Source organism: Varanus komodoensis, unplaced genomic scaffold, assembly GCF_004798865.1.
Source record: "Varanus komodoensis strain SLA01 unplaced genomic scaffold, ASM479886v1 scaffold2, whole genome shotgun sequence".
Classification (NCBI taxonomy): domain Eukaryota; kingdom Metazoa; phylum Chordata; class Lepidosauria; order Squamata; family Varanidae; genus Varanus; species Varanus komodoensis.
The window spans coordinates 57845912-57867005 of NW_025335568.1; the positions used below are offsets into that span (position 1 = coordinate 57845912).

Consider the following 21094-nt stretch of genomic DNA (forward strand, 5'->3'; position numbering starts at 1 on the left):
CCAAAATATGCACATACACAATACAACTCATAAAAAGTGTTGGAAAGGCCTACCTGCTCTACCTGTAATGACAGAAGGTCTCAGAGAAAGATCTCAGAAATGGAGCATACAATATTTGGGCAAGTTCATGAGACTGCAGTGGAGGGACGTGATTCTTGGAATGATAGACTTGCAATCCTAAACACACTTACTAGCGTTCCAGAGTAGTATCCATGTTCATCTGTTTTACATTGACACATTTTTCCAGCATGTGTCTCTGTGAACTAGAGTCCACTGTGGGGTAAGTCCCTAAAAACTCAGTTGCTCTTGCTTAGGCTTACAGTGTCGGTCATTGGTCTGAGACTCTTAAGACAAGATGGACTGATTTAAGCTGGGACTGGTAGTCATTGACCATGTATATGCAGAAAGACTGGAGCTCTTGGACCAGTTATGGTCGGTTGCCCTGCTTTCATCCTGTAAGGTTCTCTGGGGAACGGCACCATCCTGACCAGCACAACAAACAAGCAGCGGAAAAAATAGCTGATCTCGAGGGAGAGACACAGGTGTCGGATGTTGTGGCAGAAGGCGTAATTCCTTAAGGGTGCAATCCTACAGTGAAGATCATACGTGCCAGGCTTGGGGGCTGACTCTCATCCTGTGCATGTTTGAGGGAGTAGTGAAGGCAGGTTTGCCTTCCTGTCTTCCCTCCCTTCTAGCTAAGGCACATCAGAGGGGGAGGGAAGGAGGCTGGAGAGGTGTCTCTGCAGCTCATCTCCTGGTATCTTTAGTCTCCTCTCCTCCCTGCCCACTGAAACACCTGTTTTCCCACTCTCTGAGGTTGCATTCCCAACCTCAAAGAGGCAGCTGGCGTGGTTCTTTCCATGTGAACTCAAAGGCAAGAGGGGATGGATCATGGATCCCCCCTTCAGGGCTGGGGTGCTGTCTCCGGCCTCAGAGCTGGGAATCTGAAGTATCCTGTCTCCTCTCAGGCACTGTCTAGGGAGCAGCTCCCTAGACTAGCCTAATCTGCGAATCTGACTCTGGCTGCAGGCCTCATCCTCATAATGGAGCCTCTCAAAGCAGTCCGTTCAGACCTCTGCAGGAGTAACCTGGCCCTCCTTTGGCAGTCCGCTGGACAGGGAGAAAGAGAGGGAAGGAAAAATGGAGGTATCCGAAAGAGAGAGAGAGAAAGGAGAGGCCCAAAGAGAGAGTTTGGGGTGGCCCTGAGCACTTGGGATGGCTTCAGCCCTTGCTCACCCTGGCATCTGGCTCACTGGTAGATTACATTCTCAGGGATCAGCCTTTGGCAGAAACTGTAGTGGCACTGAGTCCCCAAAGTTGTGAAGGGACCATATCCTGTAGCATGAAGAAAAGGAGTGCCAGGCCTGTGGGTTCAATCAAGCCCTCGTTCCATTGTTTTTCACGCTGTGAGATTACTTTGAGCTCCATCTTTTGTAAGGTCTAGCTCTACCCCATGGGCCTTGTCAGTCAGAGGCAAAGTAGTATTTCTTAGGTATAGGTGGCATCTACCATGTGGGAGAGCCTACCTGGTGGGGAGGGGAACATGGGGGGTAGTATTAAGAGACTGGCTAGATCCTGGAATAGCTTGGCTCCTGTTTCCGCAAATGAAGACACAACCCCCCAGAGACACGGTGAGCTGGTGGGTGCTTTCTAAGTTCTGTTCAAAAAGATAACTACTCGGGGCCAGTCGTGCCCTGAGACAGAGCAGCATTTTCATTTGGTGCAATGAAAAGGTAGCAAATGGTTAACTATTTTGGTATGCTATTGTTGCATTTCATTTGGGACTGTTACCAAGGAGACCAAGGGAGGGGTGTGTGAGAGGTTTTCTGCTGTAGTTGCCAAAATAACTTGCTTGATTTTGGGTATTATGCACCTTGACGTGGGGCTGGTGGGGAGGAAGAACCCTTTGCTGCTCCTCCTCAGGTAGCAGGATGTCTTGGGCCGGCCTTACAGGTTATTTGAGGGTGGGATGCAGATGGTGGTCCATCCGGCTCCTTGCACCGCTTTGACCTGCCTAACAGAGAAGAAGGTTTGCTTTTGGTCCATTCTGCTGCTGGTGGTTGAAGGCAGAAATGGGTCAGAGACTAGGGGCACACCAAAAGAGAGCCTGCATGGCTGGGTGCTTGCCAGGGGCCCACTGGCAAAAAATCCGCTGGAAGCTGCTCCTCTCCTTCTTCCTTGCAGTCTGCTTGCTTGCCTGCCTCCCCATCCAACCCAGGGGGAGGGGGAGGGGTGATGGATGCCATGGCCCATGTGCTCCGGCCGCCTGCCAAGCGAGGAAGTGGTCGCATTAATGAAAGGGGAGAGGAGGAGCAAGTGCAGGACACGACAATGGCGGCAAGAAGGTCAGCTCACTAAATGGTGGAGCCCATTGAGGTTGCCTTGGCCAACGGCCCACAGGAACTTGGAGCTGGCATGGAGAGAAGCCACGGTTGCTCAGCCAAGGTATCCATCTAAGCAGGAAGGCTTTTTATAGCCCGTCCATGCAGGAAGACTCAGCAGCCAGCTTGTGGGGGCAGAGCCAATCTGGAGTCTGTGGTCTATATTGAAAGCTGCAGTTGTGTCATGTCCGGAGAACTGAATCTTCATTCACAGTTCTAGCTTTGGTAGCTCCCAAAATGCGCTTCTCTGTGCCTTCGCAGCTCTGTGTAATTGGACCATTGTGAACGACACTGTATGTTGCGCACATTTGGGAGAATGCCAGAGCATGTGTATGGATGCGAATGCGGGAGAACTTCCCTGTGGATGTTTTAGTGCAGGGCCGGGCAGCAGGTAGATCGGAATCTAACAGCAGTTTTGGGGGGTGATTTGCAGTTGATCTGCAGGTTTTCCTGACTGAGTAATCCAACAATAGAAAAAAAAGCTTCCTCCCCTCCTGCCCCGACTCTTTGGTTGCTGAAAAGAACGCCTGGGTAAAAAACCCAGGAATTGTGAAAGAACATGGCTGGGATAACGGAGAGCAAATTGCTAGGCTGGGCATGTATCAACCAAGGTACCCTGCTTGCTATTCTTACCACATGCCTGCCTACCTGAGCCTGCATTTGGCTCAGTGGCTCTAGCAGGAAGTCTGCCCACCCCTGTTTTAGTCCAGCTAGAGATCCATTTCATTCCTAATGGCCTATTTAATTCATCTTAAAACATGGGCAAAAAAGAACCTTTCCAGCGGGCGTTTTAGCTCAATGTGATGCAGATTGCTCTTACCCACTTCTCTCCTGCTGAAGCTCTGAAGCTGCAGGGAAACGAGGTCTCGGAGCATCCCTTGCGGTCTTCCACTTTCCATGGACTGCATATGGACTGCATATGTGTAGGCTTGCACGCCTGTGACGTACCTGTCTTCAAATGTGAGAATCAGAGATGGATGACCTGGGAACGCCTTGCCCCCAGCACTTGGGTAGTGCTTTTTTGCAGAAACCGGCCCTTGCAAGGACGGCAACAATTAATGGGAGGGCTTTTTCCCCATTCCCAAAACCGCCTCTGTACATCCTGTGCAGTAGTTAAGTGAGGACACATGATGGAGGAAGAAAGCCTGTGTGTGAATGGCTGAGCGGTGGTGTCTTACTTTGAATTAGACCCTTTGTCCATCTGGCCTGTTACCATCTGCGTGGCTCGGTGGTGGGTGGTATTTGGGGGCGGGTTGTTCATGCAAACTCCTGCTCAGGCCTACCTGGAAAAGGTGCGGCTTGATCTGGAGACCTTCAGTGTGCATACACTGAGCTATTCTCCTTCCTCCTTAAAGAGAAGGTGAACAGGTGATTTAGCCATTGAACAAAGAAACACAAGATTAGACATGCACATGGTAGGCATGTCATGAGCGGAGCCGGCTGGAGCTGGGGGTCAGTCTAGATGGCCCGGGAGTTCCCTTCTGACTCACTCTGTTTCTGTGTTCCTAACTTGAGTTAAATGGACCAAAAAGGATGATGCGTAAATGGCCTTACTTGTGGTCCTGTGCCTATCCCATCCTTAAAGTCAGAAATAAAAACAATGTATGTATGTATATATGTATATATGATTCCACATAGGTGCAGGCAAAACCACTGAATTATGTAGCCAGGACAAATCATTCTCACTTGCATGTTATTTATCCATTGGCACCAATGTATCCATACTTTTACAGAGCAGCATATGGGACCAAACAACCAAACAAAGAAAAAACAAGTTGTTGCCCCAAAGAGCTTACAATCGTGTGTGTGTGTGTGTGCATGCGCGCACATGCATGTGCTTGATTTTCCTCTGTGGCCAATTGCATCTCCTTCTTTAGTCCTGGAGAGGGGCAAGGAGCTACACAGATTACCCAGGCCTCCTCCTACCTCTGCATCTCTTGGCCTGGATCTTTTCTGAGCCGCACCACCTGGTTCCAGAGAGTCCATTAAGCATTGCTAACACGTTTCCAGGCTTGACTTCTGAGCCTTGAGAGCTAGAAACATGCATCTGTGCATGGGCATGTATGCATGGATGGGGTGGGGGGTTGACTCAAAACCAGTGATTTTCAGAATGTCTGAGTCACACACAAACACTTGTGTCCTGCAATCCCTAAACTGCAGAACACCCTGAAGTTCCTCCAGTGGCATTCATGAGGACGAAGAGAGGAGGGATAGATCCTTTGCTATAATTTTAAGAACCGTGGGGAAGTTGTGCCAATCCAGCTCAAACCAAGCCCAGGCCAAGAGAGGACTGCTTGGGAAACTGCAGGGCAGGGCCATGTATGAAAATGGAAGGTGGGTGGAGGGAAGGTCTCCTGATGCAGTAGGAGACAGCTGATCGCTCGCGGGCTGCTGGTCAGCCTCTCACTGAAAGGGAGCTGTTCTTCTCCTTGCAGGCCTGGCGCTGGAGCGTGCCCCCAATTCTATCGCTTCCCGGGCCCGCCTGTCAGAAAAAGAGGAAGTCATGGCTTGCTTTGAAAGGGCTTGTGTGACTGCTCAGCTGTTCCTGCAAGAGCTTGAGAAGGTAAATGCAAGCTATCTGAAAGGCCCTGAGGTATGTCCGAAGTGCTGGGGGATGGAGGGACCTGATAGCCCTGCTGGTCCTTTGGCCGTTGTTGCTAGTGGTAGTATTGTTATGATTATTTTTACTGACATAAAATCAACAGTACTCACTGAGGTATTATTGGTATTATGCATGGATTGGTCCAGCCTTTCCCAGCCTGGCTCCCTGCATGCTGGTTGGGGTTGATGAGGATTGTAATCCAGCACCTCTGGATGAAACCAAGTTGGGGGACAACTAGAGTGCTGTTAAGGTTGAGTACATATTAGACATACTTGGAGCAGAACTGTTGATTGTGATAACTGACTCAAGCCAGGGGTCAGACTAGATGGCCCAGGAGACCCCTTCTGACTCACTCTGTTTCTATGTTTCTAAGCTCTAATAATTTCAGGGGGTCACCTGTAGAGATGACCAAACCTGGATCCAGCCCTTCGTTTTTAAGATGCCAGGAAGATAACCTGCTTAGTTTCAGCAAAGTTGCCAGATGATGTCCCTCTGGACCATGCCCTAAGCACATGGTTTATGCTGTTCTTTCTCCAAGTTGGCCAGATGCTGCCTCCAATCTACCCATACAATGACTCTGTGAGGCAGGTGTGGTGGAATATGACTAAGCAGACCAGCAATGCCCAGTTGAGTGTCATGAGCCTGACTAGCTTGGATTTTAAATTGGGGTCTTCCAGATCTCACGCCCCTAGCCCTCTGTGGAACGGCTCTCATAAGGAGCTGATTTCAAAAGCATTTAAAACTTTAGAGGTCAAACTTCAGGTTCAGGAAGCAGGGGGAGATGGGCAGGTGAAAAGGTGTTTCATTTCCGCTCTGCTTTATGCAAGGCCAGCTTTTAAGTGCATTTCATTTGGCCCCCTGGGAAGGTGTAGGTCTCATAGCCTATGTAGGAGCCAGAGCAGGTGTTAGGGCCAGTGTCAAAAGCGGGCATGATGGGGCACTTGTAATTGCTATTATTGTTCCTCTGTATCAACGATGCCTCATTTTTCTCCCACTGCCCTTCCCAACCTCCCACCACCAGAGCTTTGGCAACACACATGCAAGAGGCATAAAAGGTGGCCAAGCATCTTCTTCCGACTTTGAACTTCCTTACTTCCTGGAAGCGGCTGTGCAGAGCGCCTACGTGGCTCATTTAAAACGGGGGTAGGTGGATCTTATTTGTCTGCAGTTCCAGATGATTCATGTTGAATGGCATTTCGCAGAAGAGGCCTCTGATGCAGCCCCGTGCAAACCAAATGGTAGGCACAGAACAAGGTATGCAGGGAACATGTGTACCCGAAGGAAGGGGTGCTCAAACCACCCCTCAGCTTAGCATGCACACATTCAATTAAAATGTGTGTGTGTGGGGGGGGGGAGGATGGGACCCACTACAGCAGCATTGTTGTCATTAGTGAGGAAGATGCTCTGTGCGCACACAGCTTTCTGTGTGTAGGGCTCCTCCATCCAGCTGGGAACCCGCACTGAGCACCCCAGCTCCTGTGTCAGCCTTGGGTCCAGTGTGATTCAGTTCCAGTCCTACCATTAGGCAGGTGCAGCAGTTGCGTCTGGGTCCAGATGCTGGGCTGTTCCTACTACCTTTTCCAGATGTTCCCACAGGTGGAGGCAGAGCTGCACGCCCCACCTGCCCTGTGGCCCCTGAGCTGGCCTCCCAAAAAGGCCTTCTCTCTTGTAGCAACTTGTCTTTCAACTTGTCTTTCATTCTCCAGGGCACCTGGAGGAGGGGTCTGGGTAGGTATGTATGAGGCATCCAGGTAACCTGGTCCCAAGTTATTTAGGGCTTTAAGCTACCGTGAATTGGGCCCCAGAAGCTGACTGTACCCAGTGCAGGTGGCTTACTAGAATCACCATGGCCAGTCCAGTTAGCGGTCTAGCCATCCTATTTTGGGTTGACCATTTTGGCTAGACTAACTGAAGTTTCTGAACCATTTTCAAAGGCAGTGCCATATGCAATGCTTTGCAATAATCCAGATAGGAAGTCACCAGAGTGTAAATAAGGCCAGCCCTCTCCGGGTAGGGCTGCAGCTGGTATATTGGTCTAAGCTAATCAAAGGTGTTTCTGGCTGGCCTGTCCACCTGAACGCCAAACAATAATGATAGATCTAAGAATTCCTTCAATTCATGAATTCACCCTACTTCTTTAGGGTGACTATAACCCCCTCCAGAATAGGTTGAACTCCACTTAATCAGGCAGACCACCCACAAGTATTTTGGTCCTATCTGGGCTGATTCAAAATAATTGGTTTTCAACATAAAAGTGTCAGTGGCAGCCACACATGTGGGGAGTTTCTTTTTCTGCCACGAGGGGGCAGAAACAGATCTCTTAATAAGTCATATATCTAACGTCTTGAAAGTGGGGAAGAAAGCTTGATCCTGGCTGTGATTCTGTGAGTGGTTCCAGAAGTCGCAGGGTTTCTAGAAAGGTTCTTATTCTGGGTGTGATTGGTGGAGGTATCTAGGAACCTTTCAAGCTAGTGGACTGTTAATCTAGAACATTAGTGGCCATGGCTCAGTGGTAGAGCACATATTCGGGATGCAGAAAGTCTGAGATCCCATCTGCAGGCAGGGCAGGAAAGGTTCCCACTGAGATCCTGAAGAGCTCCTGTTCATCAGTCTCAACAGTGCTGGGCTGGGTGGCCCAGTGGTCTGGCTCAGCCAAAGGCAGCTCCTCACATTCCAAATGCTTCTTAATAACATGCTTCCATGCGTCTGTTCTTCTGCATGTTGGCACTTTGGCTGCATCAGCCTACTTCATCAAGCAGACAGCCTGTCTGGACAGGCAGAACCTTGCAATGGTTATTCCCGCACTAGTAACGCTCTCTCCTTTGCAACACTCTCTTCCTTTGGAGATGGTCCAGGAGCGTGGACTAGTGATGCCGTGGCCGAGGACTGGTGGATATGATCGTATAACACCAGTCCTGTGCCATCTCCATCGGTTGTTACTTGATATCTGGGCCCAGTTCAAAAGGCTAACACTCGTGTTTAAAGCCCTGAATGGCTTGGGACCGGGGTATTCAATGGAGTACTCCTTCCCCTGTGTGCCTACCTAGCACTTGACATCATCATCAGAGGGCCTTCCCAAGGTGTCTCCTCCTCTGGAAATAAGGAGGGTGGCCGCAAGGAAAACGGCCCTCTTGGCAGTGGCACCCCAACTCTGGAATCAGCTCCCCAGAAAGGTTCGCCTGGTGGCTTCCCCGTTCTCTTTCTGGCACCAGGCAAAGACCTTTTTATTCTCCTGACAATTGAATTGTTAAGATGACTTTACATCTTACATCTTGTTTTATAATCTCCTGCTGTGCCTTTTATTAGGTCTCTGTTTAGACAGAACTGCACTCTTGTGAAGTTTTATAATGGTTCTTGTTTGCACTTGTTGGATTTTATTGTACTATTATCTGTTACATTTAATTTTACTTTTAGTGTATATTTTTTAACTTTGTAACCCATTCAGGAATAAAAATCCAATAATAAATAAGCAAACAAAGGATTAGGTGACCCTTAGTTTGGGAATGGGGGGGGTGGAGGGACTTCAGGGGAGGATCATGTGACTGAGGCCGTCCACTCCCTGGAGGCTGCAGCTTCCCTACCAGATGGCTGCCCAGCCTCTGCTTAAACGCCTGCATTCAAGCCAAGCCTGCCCTTTCCCGAGATGCTCTGTTCTGCTGCTAAGCAGCTCTTACCCGCAGGAAGTCTCTTCTTATGCTTAGCAGGAATCTACCCATTCATATCTACCGGGCTCATGCTTTCACTGGCTGGATTCAGAGAACATGACAAGCCATGGTGGTTTTCTACCATTGTGTGTTTGTTTTATTTAATTTTTTCCTATACCATCTATTATTTTTGCAGAAAATCTCAAGACAGCGTGCAATCATAAAAACATTTACAGCATCATTGTTCTGTTGTGCTGACCAAACCCATTCATGGTATTTCGCCACAGTAAGATTGGTCTTTTGAAATAATGGTTTATTCTATGTTACCACCATGGCTTGTTTTGTTGTCTGAACCCAGGATTGTAGTTTCCATGTTCCCGGTATGCCACTGCCACAGAGTTCCTGGAAAGAACAGCAACTACAGGAGCTGCTCCGGCCATCCAGCCTCTGTGTACAGACCAGTGAGCGAAAGGCAGGTGACACAAGCAGTGAGTGATGCCCACTGAGGTTGAATGAAGGTGCAGTGGCTGATGGGATACATGCCAACAGTAGGAGGCCTGAGCGGAGAGAATAGAAACTGCAACAGCCTAGAAACCACTTAATCATTTGGTGGGTAGTTTATGGAAACAAACCATGCACCGTGGGAACCATGCAGGGTTGCTTGTTATGTGGTGCCGCATGTGTTTAGAAAACTGGACTGTAGAGGATCCTGTGCTCAAGGAGAAACGAGTCAAAAGCATTTCGCAGCCTAGAATGTTATCGTTATATTTAGATCCTACGCTTCTCCAAGGAACCTATCGTGAGATCCAGGATCTGCCCCCTCCCCACCAATTTTTATCTCCAGAGTCACCCAGTGGGTTCATGGCTAAGGGCAGATTTGCACCCAGATCTCCCCAGCCCCAGTTCAGTTATCTTAATCCAGGCTTCCCCAACAGGGTGCACTTGAAATATGTTGAACTGCAATTCCCATCATTTCTGGCTTGTATTCCCACGCTGGTCGGGAATGACAGGTTGGAATTGCAGGCCAGCACATTTGGAAGTCTGCTGTTGCTCTTCCAGCACACTGGCTCTTCCGGCCATGCATAGAGAAAAAAACATGCAGTCATTTAACAAAGCTTTAATATACGATCCATAAAAAGCTTCCATATGTCCCCTGTATTCATCAGCGATCTTCTCATAGGCCACCATCTGGAATAAGGCACATGAGAAGCTATCTTGTGAAGGTCTCATTGGCTTGTATTATTGCCATTAGCCTAACTTGAGTGTGCGTTGTTTTAATGTCGGAGATGTTCTTCCTTTCCTCCTCCCCTCTTCACAGTGTTAGTTTATGATTAAACCCATCTTGCCTTTCCTTCCTCTCAGCAACATTGTTAAAGGAATAAGAAACCTCCGGGAATTTTTACGGACCATGGAAACGAAGGCCACGCAGAGCTTCAGAATGGTAAGGCCAATTCATCAGAAGATGCAGGACCCCCCCCCCCTTATTTTTTTGTAGCTGGAAAGGTCGAGAGAAAATTTTGGGGGGTTGTTGGACATTTGTTTCCCTTCCCTTGCTGCATCTTTGACATGGAGTGGGAGCAGAGCCTTACAATTGCTCATTTGCTAATCCTTGGCTGGCAAGGTCAAATCTAATAGAGTTTAATTCAGATAAAAGCCCTTAACAGTGTTTGGAATGAGAAACGCTTCTGCATCTCTTTTTTCTGTATAGATTTCCCCCCACATGGCAGCAAATGCAAGACTAAGGAGATTCACGAGGTTCCTTTTAACTGACACCCTTCAGGCTAATGCAAACTTGTTTTCTCTAGGCTTGTCTCACTTAGCTGCATAGAGCTATGTGGGTGTTGTAATTCTGGGGAAACAGATTGTGGTAATAGAGAGAGAGCTGGAAAAGAGAACTAGGAAAAAGAGGTATGTGTGTTGGGGTTCAACGCCTAGTCCTGATGTGAAATAGATTCCTTTTGGCTATGGAGCTCAGTGGTAACCCTCCCCATGAGTAGAGTAATCCTATATCCTCTTAGACAGAATCTAAGGTGTGATAAGTTGCACTGGATTCCCAGATCCAGGGTCGGAAAAGAGTTTTGACCTCCTAGCTGGGGAGCTGTGCCTGGATCCCCCTCCTCCTATCTTTGTGGAAGGATCCATGCCAGCCACTTCTCTGAAGTTGTAAGAGCAGCCCCAGAGAAGAGGGGAAGAGGATATTTCAGAGGGGCAGGGAGAGACTGAGTCTGCCAGGGTATGATGTATCCAGACGGTGCTCCACTCTCCCTGTTCCTCATGCCCTGTGTAGGATGCTGGTAATCCTCCGAGACTTAAAGGCACCCTTATTGGAATGTTGCTTTGCCCCCTTTCTCCAAATTTACCAAGGTGGGCTGGAGTAGAGATGACGGACCTCTTGGCAGGTCCTTCAGTTCCAACATGATTCTGCAGCAGTAGCCTGGTATTCCAGGATCCGCAGGTGATATAGCTGCCGTAGTGAGTAGAATCCTAGCTTCAGTGTTCAAGGTCAGAGGCTACAAAATGAATTAAATTTCCCATGGTTTTTAGTGTCCCAGAATGCGGTCATGGCTCCATGCGTTGTGGACTAACTGCTTTGTAGTTCCCAGTATGCCTTAGATGCTGATGTGTATGCTTATAGCAGTATTTAAGTTCTGAATCTAGCATTCCACTCCACCCCCATAGTTTGGTAAAGGGATGCAACGAGCTTTGGGTGCAGGCAACAGGGAGGGTGCTGGTTCACCATTTGACAATTCTCTCATCTTACTTTAAACTCTTAATCACTTCATTGTTTTAGCCATAAAGATGCAAACTTAGAGATTTGCTACATAGTACTAAGAAGCTGATTCCAAAACTTAGGGGCTGCCACCAAAAAGGTTCATTTAGCTCTTGACACTGGTTTAAAAGAGGGAAGGACTACCCAAAGTTTGTTATTGCCTGATCTTAATCAGTGGGAAGGTAAATATGAAAAAGCACTAGCTGCATTTGGATGCCATAATAAACCTCAGTGTGCATTTGAGGAAGAGCTCAGAAACATTTGATTTTGATTAAACATAGCTTGTTATTTTGTCTGACCCTAAAAAGCTATGGTTCATCTAACTATGATTTGCTTGGAACAAGCCAACTTCAAACCATAGAATTTGAAAGTGGTTTGTTTCAACAAATCATAGTTAAGATGTTATATTAACACTAAACTGAGGGTAATCTAAAACAAAAGGGAAAAAATTGATCTCCCTGGAATCATGCTGCAGGATGAGAAAACAGCAGGGAGAATGTATGTCAGCCGAAGGTTTATCATGACTTTCGGACACAGCCACTAATGCAAACTGCTGATGATACAATTGCATTTGAAGTTTTAGAATACCTTTGATGGCAAAGACCTGGGTTTTAGTCTTATAATATCAATATTTTTAATATTTTTAATTGTAAGCCGCCCCGAGACTTCGGCGAATGGGGCGGCATAAAAATGTTTTAATAAATAAATAAAAAATAAAAAAATAATTAAAAATCAGTGCCGAAACAGCATTTTGGGCACTAGGATTAACATACAGGACATGTAATTTAATTAATTTGGAACACTGAATGGCAACATGTGAGTACATTTTACTTGCGGCCACAACATGTATTCCAAGCAGAATAACGCTCTTTTCTTTGTTTGGCCAAAAGCTGCTAAAATATAAATCCAAGGCTAGGGCTATTCAGGTCTGCTTTATTTTATTCCTAACAAAAGTGGAATTAATTGACATAGCTAGCAAATTCTGCAGTAAAGAGAACATCCTCTCTCTCTCTCTCTCTCTCTCTCTCTCTCTCTCAGGAAGTAGGACTTTTCATTAAAGAGATTTATTTTCAATGAAAATGAAAAATCCACACAAACTGTTGACATTTTGCAGAACCATGATGATAAATATTTATTATTTATGCCTCTAGTGCAGATATTTATTTATTGCTCTCCTAGCTTGTTGCATGCAAGTAACCCAGGGCAGTCTTCGTAATTCTCCTATTACTTTCCTTTTATCATCTCAATGACCCTGTGAGGCAGGCTAGGCTGAGAGTCTGACTGGCCCAAAGTCAACCAGGGAGTTTCATGGCTGAGCAGGGACTAGAAACTGGATCTTCTGCATCTCAACCCAGCACACTTACTGGCTCTCATAGGAATAGCAATGGGAATGGTTCCCATGGGAAAACTTTGTAAATCAAGGGACCCTGGTATGTGTGTTTTTAATGGTGTTGTTGTTAGTTGTGAAGTCGTGTCCAACCCATCGCGACCCCATGGACAACATTCCTCCAGGCCTTCCTGTCCTCCACCATCCACCGGAGTCCACTCAAGCTCACACCAACTGCTTCAGTGACTCCATCTAGCCACCTCATCCTCTGCCGTCCCCTTCTTCTTTTGCCATCTATTGATCCCAGCATTAGGCTCTTCTCCAGGGAGTCCTTCCTTCTCATTAGGTGGCCAAAGTATTTCAGTTTCATCTTCAGTATCTGGCCTTCGAAAGAGCAGTCAGGGTTGATCTCCTCTAGGACTGACCGGTTTGATCGCCTTGCGGTTCAAGGGACTCGCAGGAGTCTCCTCCAGCACCACAATTCAAAGGCCTCCATCCTTTGGCGCTCAGCCTTCCTTATGGTCCAGCTTTCACAGCCATCATACATTGCAACTGGGAAAACCATAGCCTTGACTATACGCACTTTTGTTGGCAGGGTGATGTCTCTGCTTTTTTGTATGCTGTCTAGATTTGCCATAGCTTTCCCCCTCAGGAGCAAGCGTCTTTTAGTTTCTTGGCTGCAGTCCCCATCTGCAGTGATCTTGGAGCCCAGGAAAATAAAATAACTTTTTAATAACTCTTGTGTATTTTTTCAGGATTTGGATCCTGAAAAGCATGCTATAAATCTATTAAACTACACACAGAGATGAATAAACTACAGTTATTTATTCACTGAGAGCCAGTGTTGCTACTGGCTAGAATGTTGGGCTATGAACGAGGGAAGGCCAGGTCCTAGTCCCCACTGGGCCATGATGCTCCTAGGGTGAGTGTTGACTCTCAGCCTAACCTACCTCCCAGGGCTTTCGTGGGAATAAAATGGAGAGGAGGAGGAGAATTGTGTAATTCTATGCAGGAAAAAAGATGAGATATAGATATAACAAATAACAAATAAATAAAATTTTAATTTTTTTATGGATGTCTAATTTATTATGTTTTAATTGGTTTTTAATGTGTTTTTACTGTCGGTATGTTTTGCATTGTAAGCCTCCTAGGAAGGCCTCGGCAATTATAGGCAGCCTATGAATACAAGCAAATAAATAAATAAAATCATATAATATTCTCTCTCTATCTGTAAATATAGTTTTATATATATATCACACACACTGTATATATAATAAACATTTTATAATACTGTATATAAAACTGGTATGTCATAATTTTATACATAGTATTTTTATATATGTAATTACACACATGCACACTCCCTGATTAATTTGGAGAACCCTTTCGGTCAACTAAACGTCTTGTAAATTGAGTAATCTGACGAATTATCCTATGCACATTTTGACAGAAAGCAGCCAACAATTCCCAACATGTCCCAACAGTCTCATATTCTTCGAACTAATTATCACCTCTGCATTTGGGCTGGGCCACATCTGGGTACCTGAGACAGTTGATAAGGCATTGTGCTTCCCTGACAGAAGGATGGAATGGAGCAAGAGGGAATTATTGATACTGGGAAAGAACAAGTGGGCCTTGGTTGGTTTTTCATTCCGCCTTCCCCCATTTTCTTTTCATTTTCTCCAGACGGCAGCCAAACAGTTGGCTGAGCTGCTTCTTCACTCTCTGAGTGAGGACTGTTATTGGAGCCCCTTATCTGATCCTCTTCCTGAGTTCATGAACAAAGAGGATAGTTCTTATATTTGCACTTCTCTGCGTCGAGGACTACAGCTACACACTGGAGATAAGTATGTACAGTTTGGGAGCAGGGGTTTCCGGGTCTGGTTAATACCAATTGTCGCATGCTGTCTGCAGGCTCTCTCTAGCCAGCCATGGGCTGAGTTGGCGTGAGACCATGCCTTTCAGAAATTAAAATATTCTTTAGAATATTTTACTTTCTGAAAGGCAAGAGGCCCTCGCGGATTTCCGACAATCCGGTCTAGGTGCTAAAGGCACAGTGAAGATGGTTTTGACTGAGATGGAAAAAAGAAAGTCATGTTACTGGTGGGTCTGAAGTACTTCAGGCAGCAGCTGTTAAACATCTAGATGGGGAAGTAATGGCCAGGCTGTGAGGCTGAGCAAACGGGTGTGAAGTAGGCTGTGTTTCAGATCTTCATTCAAAACAACAGGCATCCCATTGCTTGCCAGTCTCTGTGCACGATATAATTTAATCTTACCTTTGTTTTTCTATTTTTTGAAAAAATTGACATTTAACCGGTAAGTATAAACAAAGTAAGACAAAAACATAACAAAAAGTTGCAAGGTGTCCATTATGCCATTTCTGCTGTTCATCTTTTTATTGTCTGTTTCTTTACTCTCTGGGATAACAGTACCAAGAAGTATGAATTGCCCTGTGTGAGTCTAATAAACATTAAGGCTGCTTTGATGATGGAATTTTTTCAAGAGGAAGAATGTGTAGCAACACTTGTTTAAAATCTGGGAGGCGCTTTATTATTATACCACAGAAATTGTAAAGACATGACTTGCAAGAAATCCTCTTTTATGAGTGCTGGCTGCCAAACCATTGAGAATTAGCTCTCAGGCTGCAAAAACCTCACTCCACATTGGGAATTCTTAGATCTGTTTTGCCCAGCAGAAATGTGGCTTTCTCTGCCCATCATCTGCAAATCACTAAAGTCCTAACCGAGTTTTCTCCTAAGATACACTACACAGCTTTTAGTCATCCTGGTCTGAAGAAACTATTATATAACAAATGAATAATGCACGAGATGTTTCAAGTTACTAGTCCTGCAGTAGTGTTAACAAGTGTGTTCTATGAGCCTAATTCTTGATGTTGCTTAAATATATATTTAAAAAGAGTTTGCTTGTCTTGCAGCATCTACAGCCCCCGAGACAATGTTGAAGAAGCTCTCCTCCTCCTCCTGATTAGCGAATCTATGGTAAGCCAGACAGGAATTGTTATAACGAGTGATACGAAAACACAGTCGAGATGATATTGGACGTGCACGTAGCAGGAATTTCGGGTTTCTTTTCTGAGCTGCAAACTGGCTTCAAGTGCATAAGTCTTGCTTGTATGGTTTGAAATATGGTGGTTGCCTTTAATGCGTGGAAAGCTGTTTTCCAAAGAATTGCTTAACAGAATTGGTAGAGTTGTGTAATTCCAGATTCTGGACTTAAGGGCTGTGTGGGAAGAACTCTTTAGAGGGTAATGTGTATTACTTCATTTCCTAAACAATGTGGTAGGCCTGCCCCACTGAATTTGGGGGTTCTTCTTTCTGCTGAAATGTCTGCCCCAGGGTGTCTTTCCCGCACTAATAGCACTATTGTTTGATGAATTCTATTTTAAGCAGACATTTTTTGAATGGTCTGAGAAAATTTAATAGCAAACTGTGACTCATCTTTAATGTGGCTTAGAGACGGTTTCATTACATGAGTGTGTGTGCACGCATGTGCATCACGAATGCATGTGTGCGTGCAAAACAGGCGTAATGAGAAAGCAGTATATTTATTTCTGTGTAATTCAAATATCATGTCAAAGCAACTCAGAATTTTCATATACTTGGCCAGTTTGTGCTCAATGAATCTCTGAGCTAGAGAGAGCTGAAGATTATAATGACAAACTAATAATTTATAGTTATGTATTTTGTTTATATTAATGTATACCATACATTTTTGCTCAAAGTAAAAACAATACTTATATAAAATCAGTAGAGAAGCAAAATAAGATAAAATTACAATCCAAAAACAAGCAAACAAGCAGCATTTGAAATAGCAAGAGAATATACCACAATAGCAAGTGCCGTCATGGTGCGTATATAAGGGGTTTCTAATCACACGTCTGTAACCTTCAATATACTTGCATGGTAGTAAGTCACATGAAAATCAGAGGCTAGAGCTGCTCTATCATAAGGCAAAACTCTTGACCTGACACAGGGAGACCTCTGATTGGTTATACCTTTTTCTTGCACCAAACAGTTGATGTGTGGGTGGGTGGGGGGAGGAGCTTAAGCCTCCCCCCTGTGCCATTAATCCCACTTAAATCACCCTTCCTCTAAATCAGCTGCACAAGTGGGTGTGGAGAAAAGATGGGTGTCCGCATTGTTCAGCTCCCTGGCTAATAATGGTTTCAGAGCATCCTTTGGACCGGAAAAAAGCATTGTATCTACCCCGTGCCGTGCTGCGGCCCCAATCCAAACTGCATCCCCTCCCATGGATGCCTTGAGCGACAGCAGCATAGCAAACTCCACGTTGCTTCTGGTGTGGTCCTGATGCAGCTGACTGGTTGCCCCCCTGCAGGGTGGAAGCCACCGGAATTAGGTGCTTCGGTGCACCCAGTGCTTTGCTGGGCTGAAGCCAGCACCAAGGGGGAACTGGCGGAAGACGCCTCGTTCTCCAATCACTACGGGTTTTTCCCATTTAGTGACAGCACTTCTGGGGGAAAGAGGCTGGAAGAGGTCAGTATGGCTCATACTCAGACCTTTCCAGCTTACCCACTCTACCTACTGGAATAGTCACATTTCCCCCACAACAAGTTTGCATCCCCAGCCTCAGTGGCCAGCTGTCTCAGGTCTTTTGATGCTGGCTGTGAAGATGAAGGGGACTCAGATCACCAGCTCCCCCTGCGGAGGTTGAAGCTCTGTCTTCAGTCTTGCTGGCAGAGAAGCCCTGCTATTCTATCACCTCTCAACCAATGCCTCAAGGGCCATAGGACTGCCCCATAAACCAGTTGACTGATTTCTTTAAAAAAGCTGACACTGAATGCCGAGTAGAATTTTTTTCCGAAGAAAATCTCGGGCAGAAAATTCTACTGTACTCTCCCTCTTTTGAATATTTCCCCTCAAAGCAAAATCTCTCCATGTCAGGAGAGCATCGAGCATGTTCTAGAGGGAATCAGTGGAGACCAACATGCGCAGCTAGCGCTCCAGTGAACTGAATGCGTGCTTCCACAGGACCAGTCCTACCATTAGGTAGGATGAGGCAGCTGCAACAGGAAACTTATTTTGGGTGTCATAAGAGCACAACAAATAGTGATGTGGATTTTCTGAAAAAATTGACGTTTTTCCTGTTTGCGTAGACTAACATGCTTCATGTGCAAGAGCTGAGCAGGGCTGTCAAAGGCAGAACACTTTGGAAGGCATTCATACCGAGGGTTCCCATAAGCCAGAGATGTAAAGCAGTAACAATATGCATCAGGAAATATTTAGTGTGCATGGGAAAATGTTCTGATGCCCTAGAGAATGATTTAGTTAAGTACTTTTGCTTTACTTTTATATAGAAAACAAGTCTAAAATAAAACCCGATCTTAATCTTTTATCCTAACACAACACAAGGATTTGGCTTGAAATATTTCAGAGGAAAAAGGTGATTTAAATGTTCTATTATGTAGACATTTTTATTGGAATACTTGTAATAATTTAAAAAACAAAAACAATGACACTGAAATGTTGACACATTAACAAATTTTAGGAACCCTAGTAAGTGGACAGCATATCCTATATTTTAACAGAATTCAGCTCTCTTCACTGAGACTGTTGGGGCGCCTTCAGTTTTCCGTCGCTGCTGTTTCACATGGAGAAACAGCAGCATGTTTCATTTTGTGTTTCATTTTGTCTGGTCTCTCACATGCTTACTACTAAGGGTAATCACCCAAAAATATTAATTACAACTCTGAAAATGCCAAGCTTTCCTAATGTTTTTGCAGCTGGCATCCATTCATTGTTACTAATGAACTTATGAAATGGAAAATTTTCTGCAGGAAAAAATGGACTAGAACATTTTCTGCTGGGAAGAATGTGTGTTAGAATTCTGACAGCTGGAAATAGCTTTTTAGTACCTTTAGGACCCATTTCCAAAGCTCTCAGAATGGACTTGGCAGAATTTGATAACTCATGGCATAGCAGAAGCAATTTATCCATAATATTTATACCGTATCTCTTAATCCCAAGAATCCACAAACTGGCTGACAAAGATAACATTGCAATAACACTTTCATTCCTTGTCTCCAGTTCTGGTGCTGCACATCATTGGTACCCACTTTTAGTGTGGAAATGGTTCCCTGAGGGTAGGAACTTGGAAAGCTACTAATTAATTGTATGTTGCCTTACACAGGGGTTTTGTACCATGGAAAGGAGATCTGTTACACTGTAAAAGCAGAGAAGAGTCCTGTGGCACTTTAAAAAGGAATAATTGCATGATTGCATAAGCTTTCATGAATTACAGTCCACTTCATTCCTGAAAACATTTACTATATTAAAATGAAGGTACTCCACGATCTTTGCTTGTTTCTGCTCCTACAGACTAACATGGCTCTGGAAACATCTGTTTAATAATCCATCAATAAATGTCCTTCTGTTTATTCTTGAAGCCTATTCAGTGCCTAGCCTTGATGAAACCCTGTGCTTGGGCAGAGTAGGAGATGTCCTTAAAGCACCTCCAGGCACACCCTTCATCGGTCTTTCTTCCGCTGTTTGTTCTGCTGCTGCTTAATATTAGTAACTTTCTCCGAGCTAGGAAGGGAACATTTTCAGAGCACATTTTTTTCTTCTCTTTCCCCCTGCCCTGTTTATTTTGAAATGCCTTTATTTACATTTTTGGAGATCTAGTCTTTTCTCAGTTTGGATAGCTTGAAGCAGAGCTCACAAGCCTGCCACTCAGACCTTTCTCTCGATAACGTTGTTTTCAAGGCAAGAGGATGTTTTACCTTCTGTGTGGCCTTTCCCTGGCATGCTGAGGATTAGCAAAACATGCTTCTAGTGGCACAAGGTAAACTGGACAGGGGCGACTGCCTTCTCAGCTGTATTGGAAACTAGGCAGCCTGAAGCCAAGACTAAAAATTATGGTGCCCAATTCAACAAGAGTCTAGAAATAATCACAATTTTAACATTGAGTTAAGTGGCCCAGTGGGATTTGACCTTGAAAAGTCTGAGAAAGAGGGAACAGGAGATGGTGGAAATAGGACTGAGAATATCTGTTGTTGTATTTACATTGATATTCTCTTCCTTTGGTTTTGTTGCCTGCATTTGGCTAGTTGCTAGAATCAGGGTGGGCAACAACCATCTCTGTTCCAGAGAGCCCTGAGTGTCAATTCATGCTAATGGAGGGTTAACACTCTCAATCCCATGTGTTGCAACACCCCAATTTACCCCCCCCCCAAAAAAACCCTTCTTTTCTTGCATGGCAGTTAAGCTTAGGAAAAAGGTTGATTAGGAGGATCTGGGTCAGGGTATAAATAAACTGAAGAATGCATTTTGCTTGATATAATTTGGATGGGAAATTAATTGGCTGGCTTTTCCCCCTGTGAAATCTTCGAAATTATTTCTAAAAGTGTATAAATAGAGATAAAGCAACACCTGAATCATTTAAGTACCTAGTAGATTCCTGCCCTAGGCCTGTAATTGGCCCTTGGCTATCAGCTCAGGGCAGTGGCAAGAGGGAACTGTCTCCCAACATCCTGCTGGGCAATACGGGAGAAGAAATGGGAGCAGCAGAACCCCTGCTTGCTTTTGGGTCAGGAATCAGGTTGCCCAGCAGGCGGCCTCTGATGGACGACCTCTGAGGGCATGTGGGCATTGACATGAAAAATGTTCAACTGCCCCCCCCCACCTTATACTGGTAGGAAATTGAGTTCTCCAAGTAGCTAAAATGTCATCATTTTCATTTCATTTATTACATTTGTATGCCACCCCATAGGGCGCTCTGGGCAGCTTACAATAGAACAAAAACCCCCAAACATATTCCATAAAAATACAATCATATATTAGAGCAATACAACCAAGCAATACAAGATTTAATTGTAAACAATACCAAATCAAACAAACCTTATTACAATAATATAATACAAAATGCAATACATAATATCAATACATAATACAATGTAATTCATGATACAATGAATAATATCAATAATAATAAGATGTAGTCATAATCCCCCCCCCACACACACAAGACCCACCCAGGAGGGGTACCCCTGTGTGCACAAGGGGAAGCTTTCAGGGGGATAACTTAAAAAGAGCCCAGTGGATGCTGAGTGGCTGTTGGGTGGCAATGGAAAACCAAGGGGAGAGGTGCGGAGTGGAGTGTCCTGGAGGAGGGCTGGCATGGCTGGTGGAACCCGGAACCCTGCTAAAGATGATTATGCAGCCCAGCCCCTTCCTGTCTTTCCCCACTGATGAATGGAACAAAGATCCTTGCACAGAAAAGGGCAAAGGAGTTGCCAGTTGTGTGTGTGTGTGTGTGTGGCAGGGGGTGCCAGAGGAGAGAATTCACACCCTGTGCCACGGCTCTTCCACGTATAAAATGCAGGATCCAAAG

The 21094-nt window shown here is 45.3% G+C and overlaps 1 protein-coding gene across 2 annotated transcripts in view; it reads left to right on the forward strand.

Annotated features, from left to right (window-relative positions):
- TTC7A (tetratricopeptide repeat domain 7A) overlaps window positions 1-21094 on the forward strand; it is a 184363-nt gene that overhangs the window by 16269 nt on the left and 147000 nt on the right. For both annotated transcript variants that reach the window (XM_044428394.1, XM_044428395.1), the window contains exons 4-8: window positions 4817-4944; window positions 6005-6126; window positions 9990-10068; window positions 14411-14571; window positions 15660-15723. In XM_044428394.1, coding sequence (XP_044284329.1) covers window positions 4817-4944; window positions 6005-6126; window positions 9990-10068; window positions 14411-14571; window positions 15660-15723 — 554 coding nt within the window. The remainder of the gene's footprint in view (window positions 1-4816; window positions 4945-6004; window positions 6127-9989; window positions 10069-14410; window positions 14572-15659; window positions 15724-21094) is intronic.